The sequence below is a fragment of the Patagioenas fasciata genome, chromosome 23, assembly GCF_037038585.1.
Source record: "Patagioenas fasciata isolate bPatFas1 chromosome 23, bPatFas1.hap1, whole genome shotgun sequence".
NCBI classification, from domain to species: Eukaryota; Metazoa; Chordata; class Aves; order Columbiformes; family Columbidae; genus Patagioenas; species Patagioenas fasciata.
The window spans coordinates 5,377,288-5,398,220 of record NC_092542.1 but is presented as its reverse complement, the minus strand read 5'-3'; the positions used below and the strand labels follow the sequence as shown (position 1 = coordinate 5,398,220).

The window sequence follows — 20,933 nt, the reverse complement described above, 5'->3', positions numbered from 1 at the left end:
GCAGTCCGTTTTTTCCAGAGCCTGTTTGCTGCAAATATTTCTTCACTCCTTCCTGGGTCTTCTGAAAGAAAACACCCAAACACTTCAGGTCGAATCTGTTCCTCTTCCCCCCACGATCTTTTCAATGGTCATTTTAAAAAATGCGGAAGTCCCTCCGAAATATTTTTTTTAAATCCCCAGTTTTCAAGGTGGATTTATCGCCCTTTAAAGGGAGATTTATTGGATAATCGCTTAAAAAAATAATGCTTATTACTCCGGGATCTCAAATGGAAAACCTTCCCACATTAGTAATCTTCTTGTAATTGCAGAAGGTAGCAACTTTTCATTAAATAATTCATCCCCAGGCGGTTTGAGAGGGTTTTTTGCATCTTACTGGGGGTGGGGGAACAACTCGTGATCAGATTCTTCAGGTTTTAGTTGACCAGATGAGACTCATCTGACTTGTCGTCTAAGGAGGGTTCTCGTTTTAGGTTTGCGTTGCTCTAGAGATGGGGAAAAGAGAGAGAAAACAGGACTTTGTTTTGAGGAGAATCATAATTAATAATAATTGGTGATTTGGGCTGCTCACCTCTGGTGCAGTGCTCGTACTACAGTGATTTTTCTGGGCAGGCTTAGCTGACCTGTGTGCATCTTTTTCAAGTTGAAAATTGGATTTATGTCCCTTTCCCCCGCCCCCCCAACATGATGGTATTAGCCCCCTCCAAGCAGATACCAACACCTCGCACTGCGAAGGATGAAGGAGATGGTGCTGGGGGCGAGAGATGCTCCTAAAATAATAATGATAATAATATGTTTTAAAGCCAACCCTATTTCCTTCTGCTTATGAGTTGGCTTTCAGCGCTGATTTACAAGCCGTTTCTCCAAAGGGAATAGCGAATATACGGCATTTATCAACCAGAAACATACCTTAGGAAACCATGGAGATGCGCAGGGAAAGGGGGAAGCGAGGAGGAATTCTGCCCCTGCTCCTTTAAGCACTTACTTGCTCCTTTCCTGATTGATGCTTGTTTTAATCTATTGCTGGCTGCTCTCAGGAGAGAAAAGAAGGGGTCTCTCTTTTGTGAACGTGGCTAATGAAGCAAAGCACTAGTCCAAAAAAAAGGGAAAAATTAAAAACATAATAATAACAATAAAAGGGGTTCCCCGTTTCTCAGCTGGGCGCGCAGGTAACACCCCCCGGCCCGCGGATCTGCATGTGAAATCGCCATTTCACCCCCGCACACTCCTTAATTGTTAGAAAAATGATTTGTGAAATTGCTTTCCAGCAGGAGTGTGTGTCGTGTGTGTGTGTGTCCCCTCCCCAGGCTGTGACAGTCCCTTGTCACCCCCTTAGCCACCCCCGAAACAGAATAAGGGGCTGCTGCCACATGCCACCGCAGCGCTTGAATGCAAATAAATACCCCCAAAATTCACATAGCTCCTCGCTTAGTGCTTGCCCGGAGCTGGCAGCGAGTGCTGGAGGAGAAAGTGAAGTTTGGGGGGTTTTGTTCTTCTTTTTTTCCCCAAAAGTGTCAAATCTTACCCCAATTCGAAGGTGGGGGAGTGAAAACAAATGCTGTGTTTGATGTGAGATATTTTTCTCCCGGCGAGGTAACCCTAGAGCGGCGGGGAAGGGAGGACTCGGGGCTCGGCTTCTTTAGTTTAATCTTCCCCCGGTGCTGGGAGAGCAGAAACATTTAATTTTCAACTTTATTCCCAGGCTCGTGCCCACCCCCCCCTCCCCATCTAAGCAAATGAAAGGCAAATAATTGAATTACTGCCGCGCTGGAGGAATGCGGTGGAAAAGGGGCTGCGAGCTGGTCCCGCTCAGTTCCGCCCGTTATTTTTCTGCCTAAAACTTGAGGAATTGGCATTTTTGGGGCGGAGAGGGGGAGAGAGTCTTTATTTTCGTTTGCTGGATCCCCAAACTCGGGGCTGCGCCGGAATGAGGAGACTTTAGCAACAACTTGACACCTTGGAAAGAATTTCAATATTGCCTTTTTTTTTATTTTCTTGTCCCATGTTTTTTGGGAGTTCGGGTGAATTTTAGGCGTGGAAACGTGGGAAAAAACAAGTGCGCAGGGAGGCGGGTGCGGGTTTAGGCTGAGCTTTGTGGATGCGAGTTTAGGCTGAGCTTTGCGGCTGCGGGGGAAGAGGAAGAGGGTGAGGGATGAAGATGTGGCCGGACTGGGAGGGGTTCGGTCAGGGCTTTAATTTCAAAGGGAGAAGGGGAGGGGGGGATTAGGGGTGATGCCCCCGGGGGTGGGGGGGGGACAAGGAGGAGATTTAGGGACCACATTTTGGGTGCAGACGGGTCAGATGCGTCTCTGGCAGCTTTATTCCCCCTCCGCTCCTCCCCGGGATGCTTTTAAGGGAGGGGGGAGAGAAGTTTCCAGCGGTTTTGCACGGCAAAAGTCCTTTTACAGCTTCAAACAAAAGGGTTCGTGAGCCCTGGCGTCATGCCCCGCTGCGAGGAGGATTCCTGCCCCGCTCCTATTTTGAGGGGAAAACATTGACTATTTGTTCAGTCCGTCCCGGGTCAGCGAGCGAGCGGGAGAACGGAGGGGGAAGCACCGGAGTCACCCCCCCGCCCCCCCTCAAAAAAAAAGGTACCAGCTGGGCAGCTCGGAACCCGTCTGTTAATTAAAGATGTGATGTTAATGAGGGAGAAGCGCAGGGAGGTACCTGGGGTGATGCTGCGAGGGGGGCAGGACGAGCCGCCTCCCAACAAGGGAAGGGGGCGAAAATGGGTCCGGCCCCCTCCTGGGTGAGCGGGCAGGCAGCTCGGAGGGTTATTATATCTATTTTATTTATTTTAAAAATTTATTTAATTTATATTTTAATCCATGCTGCTGTCCCTGGGCCGAGATCAGCCCCCCCGGGCCGACCTTATTTATCTGGGACCCCCACGGATGTTCCCAAATTTCTTACGCGAGATTAAAATGAAAAGAAACCCACACAACACACCTTTCCTAAACTTTCTCCTCGCTCCTTTCACCCCAATATATTTTCAAACCGGGAGAGGGGGACCCCAGCTTTCCATCACAGGGAAGCCAAGCCTAGTGATGAATAATAAGATCTTTAAAAAAAAAAAAAAAGGCGAGCCCATAGCTTTGGGGGAAGCTGCTGCCTCTTATTGGTCCCTCGGCCCCGCCGTGGTACCCCCTTCCCCGGCCGGGAATAAAAGAAAGGAGCCGGAGCCTATCACAGCTCGTTCGTCCTCCCCACGGCCCCAACTTCGGCGCTTTAACAACTTCCAAACCCTCCATCTGACCCCCCCCAATCTGACATTCCCCCCCACGCCTTCTCCTCCTCCCACCCCCCCCCCCATCACCAGCATCCCTTCAGCGCCAGGCACTTAAAAAAAAAAAGGCAACAACAAAATAAGGGGGGAACTCGGCTCCCCCCCAAGCCCCCCCCCAGCACTAAGCCCAGCCCAGTACCGAGACAACTTTGGCTGCGGTTGCTTCCCCCGGCAGTCCGGGCTACATTCCTCCGGAGCGCCCGCTCAGGCCGGTTCTAACATAGCCCTAAAACTTTACCAGCGATTTCTGGTGGGTGATCCCCCCCCCCCTTTTTTCCCCTCCTCCCCACCCTTCTTTATTATTCTATTTATTTTTATTTATTTTGAATTTTTTCCCCCTCGGAGCAAAGATTTCTCCCTTGTCTTTTTTGCAGCCGCGGGCTGGAAGAGAAGAAGCGCTTCGGCTCCGAGGAGTCCCCGCATCACCCCCCCAACCCCCCGGCCCGGTTCTCTCGGTTCTCTCGGGGCTAAGGGGGTGCCCCCCCCCGGTTTGGACCGGACCCGCTCCGCCACCCCGAGCCCCCTTTTCTTTCCCGACCATGGCAGCTCTGCCCGGGACGGTGCCTCGGATGATGCGCCCGGCTCCGGGGCAAAACTATCCTCGCACAGGCTTCCCCTTGGAAGGTAGGTCTGGGAAAACACCTCTTTAAACCGCTCTACCCCCTCGGAATAACCCGGGGGGTGCTGCTCCGGGTGGGGATACAGTTGAACTTTGCAGCCGGGGGGGTTTCCCGACCTGAGCATCCAACTTGTCGCCGCTATTTAACTCCCTTTCCCGATGTAGCTGCTCCGTCCCCGCGAAATTACCGGGTTTTGCTTCGGTTTTTATTTTCCCTTCCTATTTCAAGTAGTTTCGCGTATCCTGGACATTTTTTAGGGTAGGTTCTCATGGTTTGGGTTTTGTTTTTTTCCTTGTTATTTTTTTTAAACCCGCAAATATCTCGACGATTTGATCTCCCTGAATAGGTGGGGAAAAGCAACGAAATTGATTGTTTTCAACTTTTCCGGGGGAAATTAAGAAGAAAACCTCTAAGCTGGGAGCATCCACTGGCAGCCGAGATGTCCTTGGCCGGGGCTGGCGAGGGGAAAGGGGGGGGGTTGGGGACACTTTGTAGCTGTCACCTCGCTAAGTGTCATCCCCACCTCGCAGCGCATCAACTTTCCCCATCAGCTGCTTTTTTCTTTGTGTTACAGGATTATTATTTCTATGTAGGGGGGGAAAAAATGGGGGAAAAAAAGGCAAAATCAGAGCGGGACCCCTCTCCCCGCATTTATTAAACAGGAAAATTTTATCCCGATCGTGATCAAGTGGCAAAACTCAAACCTGTGGAAAACCACGCAGGCTGCAAAACATACAAGCTGGGGGGATTTGTTGAAGTGCTTTTCTGTAGCAAATGAAGTAAAACAGACGGCAAGGGAAAGGATCAAAGGATTACAACAATATTTGCACAACATGACTGGGAATAATGAAAAGAGAGAGCGGCCGGCGGTTTTAGTACCTCTTGAATGTAAAATTGGCCACTCGAGTGTTATCTGTCGATAATGATATATCCAGGGAGTGCTGGCCAAGTGACTTGGAATTAGTGGTGCATGATTCTTGTTAAATCGCGAGGCAATTTCTGGAATCGACTTTTTCTTTGTATAAAGAGAAAAAACAAATCCCCCCCCTCGCTTTCCGTGTCCCTCGCCCCCTTTCTGCAAATTACCCAGCTGAGTTCTCCCCCACGCTTTTTGCTCTTTTTTTTTTTTTTTTAATTTCCAGCCTGTGAAATCGTATTAATCTGCAAGATCGACATAGCGAGATATTAAACAAATTGGGGAGGGGGATTAAGGAGCCGCGGATGCTCTGCGCAAGGTGTCGGGGAAGCGACGCGGCCGCGGGGGCTCCGCGTTTGTTCCGCATCTCCCCAAACCGCTTGACATAACCCAAAACCGCAGAAAATAAGGAGGAAAAAAAACCACAAGGGAGGGAGAAAGGAACTAAAAAAAAAAAAAAAAAGGGGGGGGGGGTGTCCGAGGATATTTAAAGAGGTTATTTCCAAAAGTTTGTTTGAAAGCAGATAGCCCCGTAATTTGAAGCAAGAAGTGGACCGCGATTTTTTTTTTGTGGGGGGAGAAAGAGAAGTTTTGGGGGATTTATTTACCATACGGTTTTAAATCTTTCTCTATAAAAACGTCGTCTGTGATTTAAAAAAGAAAAAGGTGTAAAATGCCAAAAATACATATACATAGACACTAACACCCGCCACCTCGGAGGGCGGGCGAGGGGTGTGCGGTCACGGACTATCCTTATTTTTCCCTCTATGGATGGGAAAAATCTTCCCTGTGATGAAGCGACAAATAGCGAGGCCAGGGCTTGGGTGAGAGGCTTCTCCTTTCTTTTTAAAAACCCAAATACATGGCGAGAAGCTGAAGGTGTGGGGAGGGGTGCGCCCCGTTTTGGTGGATTTTTAACTTTTTTCCCTTCTTTTGTTTGGCGCTTTTTTCCCCCCTTCTCCAGTTTCCACCCCGTTGGGTCAGGGCAGGGTGAACCAGCTCGGTGGGGTGTTTATCAATGGCCGACCGCTGCCCAACCACATCCGTCATAAAATCGTGGAGATGGCTCATCACGGGATCCGGCCCTGCGTGATTTCCCGACAGTTGCGGGTCTCCCACGGTTGCGTCTCCAAAATCCTCTGCAGGTACCAAGAAACCGGCTCCATCCGTCCCGGAGCCATCGGAGGCAGCAAACCCAGGGTGAGTGCAATGCCGGGGACCAGCTAAACCGCCCTCTTTACGTTCAAAAAATTCAGCTTGTTATTTAGGGGGTAGAAGTTTTCCCAGGTGGACACGCAGGGAAAAGGGAGAGGAGGGGAAGGGGCTTTAATAAAGCCGCAGTTTGCGGGCTCGGGGGTAGAAACCGGTGCCGAGTTGAAGGTTATGAATAAATTAAAGTTGTGGGGTGTTTTTTTTCCCCACACACACGGTGTGCAACAAGTGGTGCCGCGTTCAAGCATTTGCTTCGGCCCCAGTTTGTGGGGAGGAGGCGAACCACCGTGTTTTGGGGAATAATAAATCACTGGGTGTATATAAACCCCCCCCCCCCCCCCCAAAAAAAAAAACATCCCCTTCACCGCATCCCTGCCTGGGACTCAGGGTAAACACATCCTGGCTGATGTGCTTGGTCCCCAGAGATTCTGCTTTTAGGATAGCAAATATTTGGAAGAGCCTTTCCCCAGCTTTTTTTTTCTCCCTTTCCCCCTTCAAATCCCCCCAAACTAGCAGCCAGGGTGAGGCGGGTTGAACCGAACAGCTTCTCTTTTCAATTAAAAGCGTTTTCTCTCTTCCCCTTCCCTCCCTCCACACACGCTGGCACACACCGGTGTCCCTTGATCACAAAAGCAGGTTGCGACTCCCGACGTGGAGAAGAAAATCGAGGAATACAAACGGGAAAACCCCGGGATGTTTAGCTGGGAGATCCGAGACCGGCTGCTGAAGGATGGGCACTGCGACCGGAGCACCGTGCCCTCAGGTGAGGAGACAACTTGGCAAGAAGGACACCCCAATGCCCCCAGAAAGATGGAGAAGAATAATTATCACTACTAAAAATAGTTCCAGGGGCTAATAAGCATCTTCTTGGCCTTTGCTTTGATGTGGGGTGGGGGGGGGGGAAATCACTTCAAGTGAACCCACAGCAGCAAATAAACACCGGGCGATGGGGCTTGTGCCCGGGCTGTGCTGCGGTCTGCTGGAAAAACAAACACAAACAAACCGATTTTCCTGATTTATTCCAAGTGTTTTGAAAGCCGGGGAGCTCCTGGTGTGAAGGGAGACCCCAAATCAAGGATTAAAGGAGACCCTGGTTGTTGTATTGGGATTTGCCTGTTCTGTGGGGGCTGCAGAGCAGCGTTTCCATCAGCCAGGGATCCCCATCACCCCTGGAAAGTGGCCCCATACCCCAGCATTGGGTTTGCAGGGATGTGTGAGCTCTTTAGGTCCTGGCTGAGAGTTCCTCTCTGTTTTGGGGGGCTGAACCTTCTCTGCAGGACACGTCCCCCAAAGCAGGACAGGGCCTAGGGCTGAATCCAGGCTGTGGGGTCCCATTTGGGGTTGGGGTGAAAGCTGGATACTGGAGGGGCTTTTTGCTGTTAGAAAGCAGTTGGTGACCCTTGGGGTGTGCACCCCAGGGTGCTGCACCAACGGTGGTGCTCTGTGGGGTGTCATACACAATCCGGTGCTGCCCGTGCTGGGTGTCTCAGGGGGATGGTGATGAGCATGTCCAACTTTGGGTGTCCAGCTTGGTGTGAGGGTAGGGATGAACCCAGGGGTGTTTTGGGGTACACAGAGGATCAGGCAGGTGTGTACCCCTGGGAAAAGGGGGTGTGGGTGCCCTTTGTGTGTGTGCAAGGCCTCCTGCCCAAGTTCTACAGAAAGCCTTGGGTTTTCCCGGCTGGCTCCCACTTTACCTTCCCAGGCAGCTTATACTTGCCTTTTTGTCTTTGACTGTCTGAGGTTTAGTGAGTTCGATTAGCCGTGTGCTACGCATCAAATTCGGGAAGAAAGAAGAAGAGGAAGACTGTGACAAAAAGGAGGAAGATGGAGAGAAGAAGGCCAAGCACAGCATAGATGGCATCCTGGGCGACAAAGGTAAAGGTGACCGTGCGTGTCCCCGGGGCTGGGTTGGAGGGGACATTTGGGAGAGGGAACACGTCCCTCCCTACCAAGAACAAGATAGGGGATGGGTCCAGAGCTTCGTGCGTTCGTCCTTTCCAAAAAATGATTGATGGTAGGGTCGTGGGTGTGAGGCAGGGCCCCGCAAGGGGAAGGTGGTACCAGCCTCGGGCTGAGGATGCTTTCCCAGGAGGAAGAGTTGTTGGTGTTTTGCTCCGGATCAATTATTTATAAAAGGGGAAAAGGAGATGGCTGGGGGGAGAGAAAGCATCTCTGATTCCTTAAATGAATTTGTTAAACAGATTTTTCTCCTGCTCTCTAAGTGGTCCCCTGAAACTCTGGCTGACAGTTGACCAATTTGGCCAATCAATATCAATTAGAGAAGCCGGGATCGGCGCTGCGCTGGGGCTGCCGCGGAGCCACCGGTGCTGGGGAAGCGCCGAGGGGAGATGGGGGTCCTCAGATTGGAGGAAATGGGGGGGCTGTACCCCCAAATAAAGTCAGAAAAAATAAACCTTGGCGTTTCTGATGAATGGCTGGGGGCCAGGCCGGTGGCGGGGACAAGCAGGGGTCCCTGTTATCGTCTCCCATGGTTGGTGCTTTCTTCTTTCGTGAGGAAAAAGGAACTTCTTAAAGCTCCTGTGCTGTGTATATGGGGTGGGGGATAAGGCACGGCCAGAGCGGTGCTTGTAATTTGGTTTTTTGGCAAGTTTGGTGGGGATGATGGTTTCCCTTCACCCCAAAAAAGGGGGTAAGATATTGCATTTTTAGGGGGCATAATTGAGGTTTGTCTATGAGGGTGCTTGCAAAGACGCGGGGAAGTTTTAAGCCGCGGGAGGGAGGAGATGCTGCGATGGTTTGGGCAGAAAATGATTTCCTTGTGTCGCCGAGCTCAGCGCTTTTGGCGGGGGGAACAGCAATTAAACAAATCTTGGGGATGTGCTTCAGGAAATCGAGGTTTGCTCATTTTTTTCTAAATTGATGTTAAAATGGCGATGGCCATTGGGGTTGGGTTGGTCGGGGTTTTGGGGAATTGCGATATTATCGGTGTCAGGCCCAGAGGGAGAGCGGTGAGAGGTATTTTATGTATGAGCAGGGAATCGTTTCCAAAGTTTCTCACTAGCTCCGAAGTTTTCCCCATTTTGGGACAACGCGAGTGAATGGGGAGATATTAAAGTGGGGGGAATTTGGGGTAGGGAAAAAAAAACTTCTCCGTGTCACCATCAAACATGAGTGGGAGTTTTAAATGAAGGTGCACAAAAGGGGGTTCTTTAAGGATCCTATCATTTTTCTTTATTTTCCCCCCAACCTTGAAGATGAACTTCACTTACAAAGACCTTCAAGTCTATTGAAGCTTTATAAGCAAAAGATTCCTGCCCACAAAAGCAAACAGGAGCTAAAAAAAAAAAAAAGAAGAAAGGGGGGGCAAAAAAGGGGGGGAAAAAACCTTAGGCTGCCTTAAAAATGGAGTAAAGGGATGGGGGAGGGAGGGCTTGTCTATTCTCATTCAAAATTCTGCAAGGAGGAAAAAAAGTTGGGACAAAGGGCCAAGGAAGGGAAGAAAGGGAGATAAATTATTCAAAACTCCCTGCTGTTAGATAGTTTTGTAATATTATAGGACCGTCTGTTGGAAAAAGGATGGCCGTTGGACGGTGCAAAATGTTGCTTGTGATTTGGAAACAGGCGATGCTCATTTGCAAATCGGGGCTATTGTGTCCGCGAAAACCTCCCCCCCATCACTTTGGGGTGTTTTTAATTTTATTGGGGAGCGGTGAGATTTGTGGGGGGGGGGGTGTTAAGATTTATTTTATTCGAGCCTCATCACTTTGAAAAAAAAAAATATTAGAATTTTTAGACCGCTGATATTTTTTCTCTTGTCCGTGTTTTCTCCATCACCCCCCCAAAAAAGCAAAATAAAGAGCGAAAGAGCTGGAGGCTTTTTATTCCTTAATAACATGCAGAAGTGCGTGTCAATAAGCAAAACAAAACACCCTCTTCTTCCTTCATGGGTAATATCGCGGACAAATCAACCACGAGCCCCCGATTCTTTATGAAACCAGCCCGGTTTGAATCGAGGGCTAATTTGGGCAAATTCCTGATCGCGGAGCCCGCGGAGCGTCGCGTTACCCCGAGCGCTCCCTCTCCCATCTCCGGCGAGAAATCCCCATTTATCAGGAATTTAGATTTAGTTTTGGTTTTTCCTCCCCTCGCAATCGCGCCCCGGGTCTGTAGATTTGTGGAGAAATCGCCCCAAAAAGGTTTTGATTTGGGGTTTTATTTGGTTGGGGGGTGGAACATGAAGCGCAGAAGCGGCGATTTGGCAGCGGGTCGGAGCCGGCGCTGCCGCGACCACCGCAATTAAAAAGATAAGAATAATTTTAAAAATCTTTAAAAGAATTACCACCGTCAATGTGTCTTTTCATGTCTGGAAAAGTTTTAATGGCCCCAGTTAAGGTAATTGATGATTCAACTTGTAAAGCACTCGGAGGTGGTGAGTGCGCGCTGTATATTTTTGCTTTGTTTTTTTAAATGAGAAATAACAATCTTGAAAGATTTCTCCCACACATAGCCCCTACCAATATTCCTGGGAGTTTTGCAATGAAATAAAACTACTACGGCCTTTCTGACACTTGTTCTCCAGCTCTGCTTTTACTCCGTGGGTTTGAGTTTTGCTTTTATTTAAATAATGCGGGGGTTTTATTATTGCAGATGGGGGAAAAAAACAACTTTGTTTTGGCCTTTTTTTCCTCTTGACAAACGCCTTTGCTCCATTTGCGGGTTCTCCTTGCGGGGAGCCAGAGGAAGACAGCCCTAAATGCTCTCTCTTTTTAAGTGTTAAAGAAAGCTTCCACCCTGCGCCTGTTTCTTTCTATCGTCTGCTTGGCATTTAATAATGTTAAGACTTATTAGAGCTGGTAATGAAAACTGTGGCTGTTGAATAGGGAGCTGTGTTGGAGAAGGGTGTAATAGCTCCAAGGCATGCTAAGAAATGTATTTATCCCCAATCAGTACTCACTCTCTGAGTTCCCAGCACAAACGTTAAGTTGAAGGGTTTTAAGGCAGATTAAATTGAGCCTTTATTTCTTTGCACTTTCATCTTTAAACGGCTCACTCCAGCTAGCCCTGGGCATATATTCATGAGGCTTCACTTTTTTTATATTTTTTTTATTTTTTTTATCCTTGTTAAGACCGAGTTATTATTATTTGGGGTTGTTGTTATTTATTATGACTGGTGGGGTTTATTAGAGAGGGTCACGGGTGGGTGATACGCGGTTCCGCCGCACCTCTGAGGTGTTTGATGGGGATGGAGAAGGACAAGGAGGGGGGTGGCATTTGGGCAACCCCCCAAAATTTAAGGGGGTGCTGTGGAACCTCAACCTCATCCTGGCGGGGTATTAATTGCAACCAGACGCGGGTGGAAGTGTTGGGGTTATGGGGAAGGCGATCTGCCTGCCCTGAAGGAGAGGGGACAGTTCAGAGGCTCCGTGTCACCCCACGGTCACGGGTGGGAGCAGTCGGTCCTGCCCCCCCTCACGTACCGTCCCAGGATGCAGGATCCCTGCAGAGGATGCTCCCATCACCTCCCATCTGGGGTGAAAACACCGATTTTTAATTAACTTCCCCACCCCTGCTTGATTTTTCCGAACTCCTCTTTACCGCACGGAGTTTCTTCCACTGCTCGATTATTTTTTCCTTCGCGCCCCGTGGAAAAATTGCGTGGGATGGGGAAGCCCGAGCGGGCAAGGCGGGGATAACAGAAGGGGGTGTTTTTATCAGGGGTGGGAAATGCATACAGGTGTGAACAGTGTGTGCGAGGGGGGTATTTGGACATTTGGAGGTGATATTTAGACATTTGGAGGAGATAACAGATTAATTTGTTAGTGGGCACTGTCTCTTGTGTCGGGTTTTTTGGGGAGGCTGGAGAGAGGAGAAAGGTGTTTGGGCTGGGTGTAGAAGGTCCTGCCCAATTTAATTAGGCTCAGGGGGAGGGAAGAGATAGGGAAAAAGAGGGGGGACCCCCCCACAGCTGGAAAAGGGCTTTGTTTCCCGAGCTGGGGGGTGGAAAGAGGGGCTATGGAGTCAATTTATCAGCAAACAATCTGCATCGATTTAAAACCAACAAGCGCTTTCTCTGTAAATGTATGTTTAGAAGGGAGTTGGGGGGGGGACAAGCGGGGGGGGGGGAAGAGACACTTCATCAAATCAAGGGATTACGAAAGGTTGGCAATCTAATCAAACAGAGACCAGGCGGGATTTGTGAGTGTTGCGAGTGGGATCAGCTCTAATAATGGGGGGCAGGAAAGAGATAGGGTAGTGTCAAGCAATTCATTGGCTTTAGGCTGAGTTATTCTGTGCATATTTCAGGGAGAAAGAGGAGGGAAAAAGGAGGAAAAAAAAAGGGAGAGGGAGAAGGAAGGGGGGGCTGGATGTGAGCACACACGGAGCTTACATGTCACAAAAAAAGCTGAGACAAATGAGGTACAACAATAAACACAGATAACAATTACAAAGGCAAACAGTGGCTTTTGGGAACAAGTAGCTGCAGAACCTGGTCTACATAAACAAAGTAGGCAAATGTTTGCAAGATAAACTCCTTCCTAAATCAAGTGTGACGGGAAGGAGAGAAGAGAGGAGGAGAGATAAGGTTGGAAGGGGGAATAAACGAGTATAATCTAATACAAGACGTTTTAAAAAACAAACTTAAGACAAGGATGCGGGGAGAGAGGTTCAATTATACAGCAGGAAGTGAAATAATATAAGGGAGATGTTTGTGATCCAGGGTTTGTTTGTGGTTTTTCTTTTTCTACATCATTCCCCCCCCTCTTCTCTCTCTCTTTCTGGGAGAAGAATAGGTTCAATTATAGACCGGGGAAAATATAAGGCAAATATTGATATCAGGAGCGCTGGCTGGCAGGTGGGGTGCCCGGGGTTCAGCTCAGAAGGGAAAGGAAATCCATTGTAGACGTTATAATCTATAATTTGAAGGTGGATGGTAGATTACATGAGACTTGGAGGGGAGGGGGGGGTAGGAAGTAGATATTGGGCGATGCGGGGGGAGATGGATGCTGATAGAGCAGAAGAGGAAGGAAACTGCGAGGTCTAGTTCTAATCCGAGGTTTCGCCCGTAATTGGGGTAGGAGAGAGGAGGCAGAGATTGAATTAAGCGGCAGGAAGGCGGTGAAATGTGCGATCCAGGTGTGTGCAGGGGTTGTTCGGAAACAAACAGATCCCCCCCACCAAAAACCACCCCTTTTAACCCTCAAATAATTCAAAGAAGTAGTTTAAGGCTGTGTCGGGGCTTATTCTCTTTTATAGAGGCATGTATATATGGATATTTCCAAATGAGAATTGTATATAAGAGAGAAGAGACGTGTCTGCAGTGTGGTTAAAGGAATTAGATATTTACCAGTTTGAAATAAGCCTGGTTATAAAAAAAGGGAGAGAGAGAGAGAGACACTGAAAAGATGAGACGGGAGAACACTTCAAACGAATTCATCATCTGGAGTGGTGAAGGGGAGATTTAGAGACAGTATTGGGAAGTTATTTAGATATTAATAACATATTTTCCTGAGGCGTCAGGAGTGCCTCCATACGCACTTTTTTCTCGCAGCTATTTGGCTGGGTGAAATATGGGAGACCCAAATGTTGGGAAGAGATAACACAATCAGCCTAGCCCTGGTCCTGTGACTGCATCATAGCATTAAACCCGGATTAACCTCCCCTTTCTCCCCCTCTCTCAGTTTCCTCCCCCCCCCCAACAAAGCCCCCCCGAGAAGCTTTCCAAATTTTTCAGGGGAATTTACATGGCAGGATTTTAAAGCACATATAACACTAGCCTTAAAGCTGTAAGGTACTTACTCGAGCATTAGGGTAAGGCGGAGGGGGGAAGTATCTTTCTGAAAATTACGTTTGCTACAAAAGAAATAAGCAAATAAGGGACCCTCTTAAGACCTGAGCTTTGGAGATATTATATATTTATAGAGACTATTCTTAAAAAAAAAAGCCCATTTCAATCAGCTGCCACATTACTGTTCTCTCTACCACTGGGGTTTGCTGCTTTTTTTAATCTGAACTTCAGTCCGATTTGGGCTCTTTTTTAGGGGATAAGAAGATGCTGGGGGGGTCCCAAGTGGGAAAACAGCAGAGGGCTCTGAGCTGGGGAGGGAGAACCCCCATGTTTCCCGGCTGGGAGCTGCTCCTGCCCAAGCCTGGAACAACCAGAGCCCCCGTGGACTGGGTTTTTGGGGGGGATCCTTGTCCCCTCCTCTCCAATCAGCCCCCAAAGAAGCAGAAATTAAGGATTTGGGAAGCGCAGGTGCAGCTCACTGGGGGAGGAGAGGTTGGGATGGGGATGCGGCTTTGCCGACGTGCCCGGGGGTGGGAGGTTTAACATCCCCCCCCATCTGTCGGCATCTCCCTCTGCCCAAAAACACTTGCTCATCCCGCCCCGGGGATGGTCCCCGCTCGGCCGGGCCCTCCCGTGCGCTCGCACTTCGCAGGATCTCGCCACAAAAGAAATTAGATGTCAGCTAATGCCTGTTTATAAAGACATTTGTCATCCGGAATTGGGGAGAACTGGGGAAGAGATGAGGAGGTGCGGGGGAGGGAGAGAACCAGAATCGGAGCTTTTAGTATTATTACTTGTAAAGGCAGAATATGAAGGTGGAAGTGATGATGATATTGGAGGGGGGCACAGTCTGGCACTGACCCTTGCACTTGAGCGGACTTCAGGTCTGTCGGGTTGTGGCTCCTTGGAGGGGGTTTGCACCTCCTTGGAGGCGCAGGGTGGGGGTGGGGGGGGAGAAAATATATAAAAAAGTAGGTGAGGAAAAGTAGAGGCAGCTTGAGGAAATTGAGAAGCTTATAGTCTTTGATCCTTGGATGCTTTTCCTTATCAGAAACATTTGTGGTGACACCGGTACAAAGGAAGTTCATCATATTACAGACTGCTCGGGCTGCTTGCAGGAATCGCTGTCTATTAATTAGCAGGCGCTCTGTCTTGTGGGACATACGAGATCTGAGGCAACATATTACTTGCTTGGATGGCTCTGGGTCCTGTGATGAATTGTTGTAAAGGGCCGTTTGCTGTTTATAGGCTCTGCAGGGATAGCCAAGGCAGGGGGGAGGACCCTCGGCTCATTCATGAAATATATCTATATCTATCAATCTATAGCTGGAGATGAGGAGGGAGAGGAGAAGGGGGTCGCTCATTCATGAAGTCTGGAGCGGGGGAGACATCTTGGCTCATCCATTTTGTACGAAGCTCTGGGGCTCCTGGAGAGTTTTGGGGCCCAAGGGGAAGAAGACGAGGAAAAAAAAGTGCTTGTTTATAATTTTTTGTAAATTGAAAAATAGCTTAAAAAGACGAGCCAAGTGTCCTTAGCAAGAGGGCAAGGGAGATGAGGGGGTCGCGCTAGAAATGAAGGGTTTCCCTGCCCTCAACGGCATCCCAGCCAGGGGATGCTCCGCTTGCGCCTCCACCTGCAAATGGGGGGAAAAAAGATAAAAAAGGTATTTTTTTTTTGGGGGGGGCGCAAAAGCTGGAGTTCAAAGGAGGAGCTGCCTTTCCTATAGCTGGTCGGATCCCTGCTGCTCTGCCCTGCCGGGGGTGGGCTGGGATGTCCCGTGTCCCCACGGAGGGATGTCCCGTGTCCCCACGGGATGTTTCGGGGGGGCTCGGAGGAAGCACAAACTATTTTTACACCCCTCCAAGTTTCTGTCCTCTGCCCCCGAGCTCGCTCGTTCTCTCTGTAAGGAGGGGGTGGACACACCAAACCCCAACCTTCTTGGTTTTCACTCTTATTGGTCTTTTTTGTTGTTGTTGTTGCTAAAATTGGAAGGCAGCACTCTGGCTGACCCTGGGGAGCGGGGCTCCCCCCGGGCAGCTGCGGGGGGGACACCCGGCAGCCTTGAGCCTTCAGTGCTGCCTTTGTCCGGAGACCCTAAAGACCGTGGATCAAAGTGACCTGGTGGCATCTTTAAAAGGACGGAGAGGGAAGGGAGGGGGAAAGCCAGTTATGAAACTGCGGTCCCCAAACCCAGGGGAAGGAAGGGGAAAGGTCCGGGGGAAAAAAAAAGTGTATGTATGTATATAGATATATATATACATATATTGGGGAAAATCTGCCCCAATCATTTGCATCAAGATCTGGAGTATAGGGGAAAGTCCAGAGCGACCGCAATTCTGTTTTGGTTATTTTTTCCCCCATTATGGGGACGAATTGATTTGCATTTTTATTGGGAATTAAAGGAGATGGAGGAAAGTTCACTCGACGGGATCGCTCAACGAGAAGCTGCTTTTGAGCAACTTCCCTCCAAGTGGAGTTAAAAATACTCGGGTGATTTTCACCTTACTTAAAGTTACAAGAAGCGTCCTTAAATCGTCCGTGAAACTTCCCACTGTTTAACAACTTCGTAAAGGTTATTATTATTTTTTTTCCTTGTGAAAAATCAATCCAACCAGCGCATCATCTTGTGCCGTAATAAAGATCCACTGGCTGCATTATTTTGCATTTTTAAATGTATAAACGTCTTCAAAAGGAGAGGTTGAAGGTACAAAAGGACACTTCGATGTCGAGGGATATTCAGGGGACAGTCATGTTTAAATTCGCTACAATTGTCTCTGGCACATTTGATTGCTCGGAAAAAGAAAGAAACACTGACATGAATAGGAATGGGGGCTGGGGGGGGACGGGATTAATAGCCCCCAACCTTTGTATGGTGTAAATTATCCAAGAGAGGGCAGATAGCTGGAGCTGCTGGTGATTTAAAAGGAATATATAGATATATGCACCCGCGCATATAAACGCGTGTATTTAGTAAAAAACTGGTGTTTTCCAGACGGATTCGTTATTTCTTCTCAGTAAAGAAATTATTTTTAAACTCTTTCCCCAGTTCTCGAGAAGATGCCCGTTTGATGCTAAATGGCAGCAAATTGAGCTATTTGAAGCTGCTGCTTTTGTTGTTGTTGTTGTTGAGAATGTGAATATTTGGTTTGTACCTTGTTGCTCTGCTTCTTTTTCCTGGAGTTTTCCCCTTAATCTCTTTCCAGCCACAAACCCTCCCTTGTGCGTTGGGCTGAATATGCTCGCAGCGGGTCAACCGCAATTTCCATTCCTGAAACTCCGGCAAAAGGAGGAGAAAAGTTTTTTGGGGGGGTTAACAAATGTTGTTTTTTAAACAAACAAACTAACCCAGTTTTGGCCACCCCTTGTTCACTGGAGGGGGGGGGGGTGTAAAGAGGGAGAGACGGTGCAGCCACAGATTAAGACACATCTTAAGGACGAGGGGATCCAAGAGGGTTAAATCAAAATTATGGTTGGGGGAAATATATATATATATGTCCAAATCTCCGTACTTCTTAAGGGAAAATGCTCAAAGGTTAATAGTGTGGAGATGGACAATCTCCTTCTTTTCTGCTTGGCAAGAGCGTCTCAGCAAATTTCCGTCAAAGAGAAAAATCGAATGGTGGTTGTGATCAGTTGCTAAAGAATAAAGTAACTTCAGAGCAGAGAGCTGGTTGGGTTTAGAGTTCAGTCGCAAAGAGTCAAGTGTCCCCCGTGGAGAAAAAACATCCCAGTCCCCCCCCCCCGCGCAGCTCATCACGCAGGAGGGAAATCTAAATATTGCCATTATTTTTTCCCTACGAGGCAGGAAAGGGCAAAAGCGGAGCCGAAACCCCCGCTCCTCTCCCGGCTGCTGTGACTTCGTGACTTTTCTCTCCGATTTTAAACTTTACCCAGGCTGAATTTGATCTTTTTAACTCTTTTGCCACCCCCTCCCCTCCTTTCTCCCCCTTCCTTTTCTGACGGTATTTTTTCTCACTCTGTTTTCTCCCCTTAACCTCCTTTTCTTTTTCTTTTTTTGTCCGCCTTTCATTTGAAGCGAGGCTTTACAGCTTGCTACACTTTCTAAGTGCATCAATAGCCACTTTAGAAATACAAACAACTTTTAAAGATAAAATAACCAAACCAGAATGGGACTTTCAATGGGGGAATAGTTGTTGTCCTTTACCATGGAGTGTGCAGCCGCCTCTGCCTAATCCAGCTTTCATTTTCACCGACAAATGCCAAGAATCTATATCTGTCTCCCAACCCCTCGGGAGCTTGATTACACGACAAAAGGCTGCCATTATCCGCAGGAGAAAACAGGGAGGGGACACGGGGGCTCGGGCCTCTGAGGATGAGGGCATCTCCAAACTATTGACTTAGTGGATGAAGTCAAGAGCAAACACGCTGAGATCTAAAAAAGGGGAAGGCGCTGGGGAGGGGGGTGGGATGCTCAGGGAAGGAAAGGAGGAAAAGCACCAGCAGAAAGTCCTTGAAAGTAGCGCGGATTGGGAAGGAGAGAGATTTGGGGGGGAATGAATCCAACTGTGGAAAGGTTTTTCTCCCTCCCCAGCCAAGAGCAGGTTGATCGGGAAAAGCTCCCACTCGCTTGGTGTTTTTTTCCTCCCCGTGTGTCTCCCCTCGCGGTGAGATTTAATTTTTGTAAAGCTCTTCTCCACCTTCCCCATGGGGAATTTGGGTCTTTCATCACGTTGATAGAGGGGAAAAAAAAGGAGGAAAAACGCAAGTCCTGCTTCGTGGTGACACGGCCGGGGTGGTGCGGGGTCCCCATCCCGCCGACCTGCGCATCCTCCCCGAGCTGGGCGCAGGAATCTCTCCCCAGGCTGGAGCTACCCCCAAAATAGGCTCCCCCGAAAGTTTTTCGAGGACAAGGCCTGGAGAGAGTCCCCCCCCTTCTTTCCTGCAGCACGGAAAAGGGGCAAAAGCCCGACGGCCGGACTCTGTTTTTCTCCCCAAACTGGGAATAAACTGGGTCAAGGTCTCGGCTGCGCGTTTGTCCGAGGAGCCGCGCTTGTTCCCCGCCGAAGGGCTGTGAATTAGGGGCTGCAAGTGATGGTGAATTGGAGGGGGGGGGGGGTGGCAAACCTGCCTGCGAAGCCCCCGGGGGTCTGGCAGGGAGGAGAAGTCACCCCACGCCGCTGCTTTTCAGGTTTAACTGGCTGCGTTTTGCATGACTGCCTCATTAGCCACTGCTGAGCTGGGATTTGCGGTCTAGGCTCATCCCGGCCCGTCGTGGACAAAAGTTATTTCAGCCCTATCTGTAATTTATCTGGGTCACCTAGGGAGAAATCCCCCGGGTACGGAGAGTCCTAGAAGCGGTACCAAAGGAGTCCTACCGCCCTTAATTATTCTTTAATCAACCTAGCGCAGTGGTCCCTTTTAAAGAGCTGCTTTTGGTGCAAGAGCTGCGTTTAAGCATCTGGTTCCCGGCCGAGGCTGGGGAGCCAAAAACCTGCTCCAGCTTAAGGGATTTAAAGGTGTGGAGCGTGTGTTTCGGGCTGGGCCCGGCGAGCATCTCTTTTGCTGTAATCACAAAAGTATTAAACAAAGGAAGAGGGTGGCAGGGAGGTGGGAAGAACCTGGAGGATCCGATTTAAACTACAAAGGCACAAAAGCAGCCTAAATTCAGCTTTTAAGCGAAATTTATTTTTGCGGAGAGCGGGTTGGCTATGCACGGCTGAGAGGCTGGTTGGGCTTTTCCTCTTTGCAATAAGTTTATTTGTTGTTATTTTTTTCCGCCTTCATGATATATACAGAAAAAGGCGTGGAACCTGCTGTTCGCAGCGGGATCCTGACCTAGGACCGGCATGGAGAGGTTTCCTCGCCGGAATTTTGCTTTGCTTTGGGGAAGCTTCGCGGCATCCCCCGGCTTTGCGGTCCTACGGACAGTTCAGTGTCTGGCAGGGAAAGAACAGCTGATGTGAGAGAGAGTAAGTACGAGGAAAAAAAAAATCACCGTAATCTTGGGACGTATATAATCTACGTTTCCCTGAATCCCAAAAGGCAGCGGGCCCGTCTCTCTGATTTATTTTTACGCTAGCCTAGTTTGCATCCCAAAGAAGTAAACTGCTATTTTTAACCGCTGGTTTAAAGCTTAATTAAAAGCCCCTAAACTGATTGTTTTGAAAATTGATTTAGAGGAATTGCCCCAGGGCTGAGACGCTATCTAAGCCAAGTTGCAGTCCCAGAGCTCGCAGTGGTGTCGGAATCGTTAACCCCGCAGAGGCAGGAGTGGCCGGGTATGGATGACACATGGGCCAGCGGGGTCCCTACACCCTCTGCAAAGAAAGGTCCTTTGTTAGTCCCGGCTACTGGCTTGCTCGGGTGGATCTCCGCTGGTTTCCTGGAGTTACGAGGTTTAATTGAATTAAGGGAAGCTCTGAGATGCTTGTGATGGGAGAGCTCTTCTTTTCATCTGCTCATCTTGGGGATCGGAGCCCCTCGGGGTGGGGTCTCCGTGGGATGGATGCAGGAGAGAAGGGCCGCTCCATCTCCAAATGTGGGGGGACAGTTCTTTTCGGCCCCAAACCTTTTTCTCTTCCCAGCCAACCTCCTTTTTTCCCAGCCATCTGCACCCGGCAGAGCCGCCCGAGATGCTGCTGTAATTACCGGCAATTGCTTCCCCGGGAGAAGGGCTTTACCTGCTTAAATGAAAGTTGGTTTGAAGGCTTGGAGGGAGGGGGGAGGTTGGGAAGGGAAGTGGTATTTCAGCCCCGTAATTAGATGTAAACAAGAATAGAGACGGGGCTCCATGGTCAGACAACTTGATTGTTAAGGGATTAACACCTAAGTAAACCAATAAAGGCTTCGCGTTGCTGGTGAGAGGGCTGCGGGCCAGGCAGGGCTATGTAAGACTATCAAGGCCCTAATGGGCTCCCCCCGGCAGAGCCAGGGCAGAATATTAATAAACCCCCGAGAAAACGGAGGTTTTAGTCCCGGCTTGGACACGTGTGGGGCCACCCCAGCAATTTTAGGAGTCTGGTTTTTAAAGGCTCTTGGGATAGGTTGGAGTTGTTGGAGCTGTTTCTGCTGCCTGGGAAGCGAGGGGCGATTCCCTTCTCCCCTTCGGGATGCACCCAGCATCACCCGGCACCCATCGCCCTTTTTATTAGGGAAATAAAGGAATTAAAAGGGGATTTCCTCCCCACCCG

At 49.2% G+C, this 20,933-nt stretch overlaps 1 protein-coding gene across 13 annotated transcripts in view; it reads left to right on the top strand.

Moving 5' to 3' along the window:
• The first annotated feature begins 3,216 nt into the window (after positions 1–3,216).
• The window catches only part of PAX7 (paired box 7), a 96,637-nt gene continuing 78,920 nt past the window's right edge, over positions 3,217–20,933 (top strand). Inside the window, exons 1-5 of one of the 13 annotated variants that reach the window (XM_071798295.1) lie at positions 3,217–3,533; positions 3,658–3,907; positions 5,784–6,019; positions 6,668–6,794; positions 7,775–7,909. In XM_071798295.1, coding sequence (XP_071654396.1) covers positions 3,823–3,907; positions 5,784–6,019; positions 6,668–6,794; positions 7,775–7,909 — 583 coding nt within the window. In that variant the 5' untranslated portion in view covers positions 3,217–3,533; positions 3,658–3,822. Of the gene's footprint in view, positions 3,534–3,657; positions 3,908–5,783; positions 6,020–6,664; positions 6,795–7,774; positions 7,910–20,933 lie in introns of all 13 variants that reach the window. The other 12 variants (XM_071798294.1, XM_071798298.1, XM_071798297.1 and 9 more) reach the window with 12 other exon arrangements.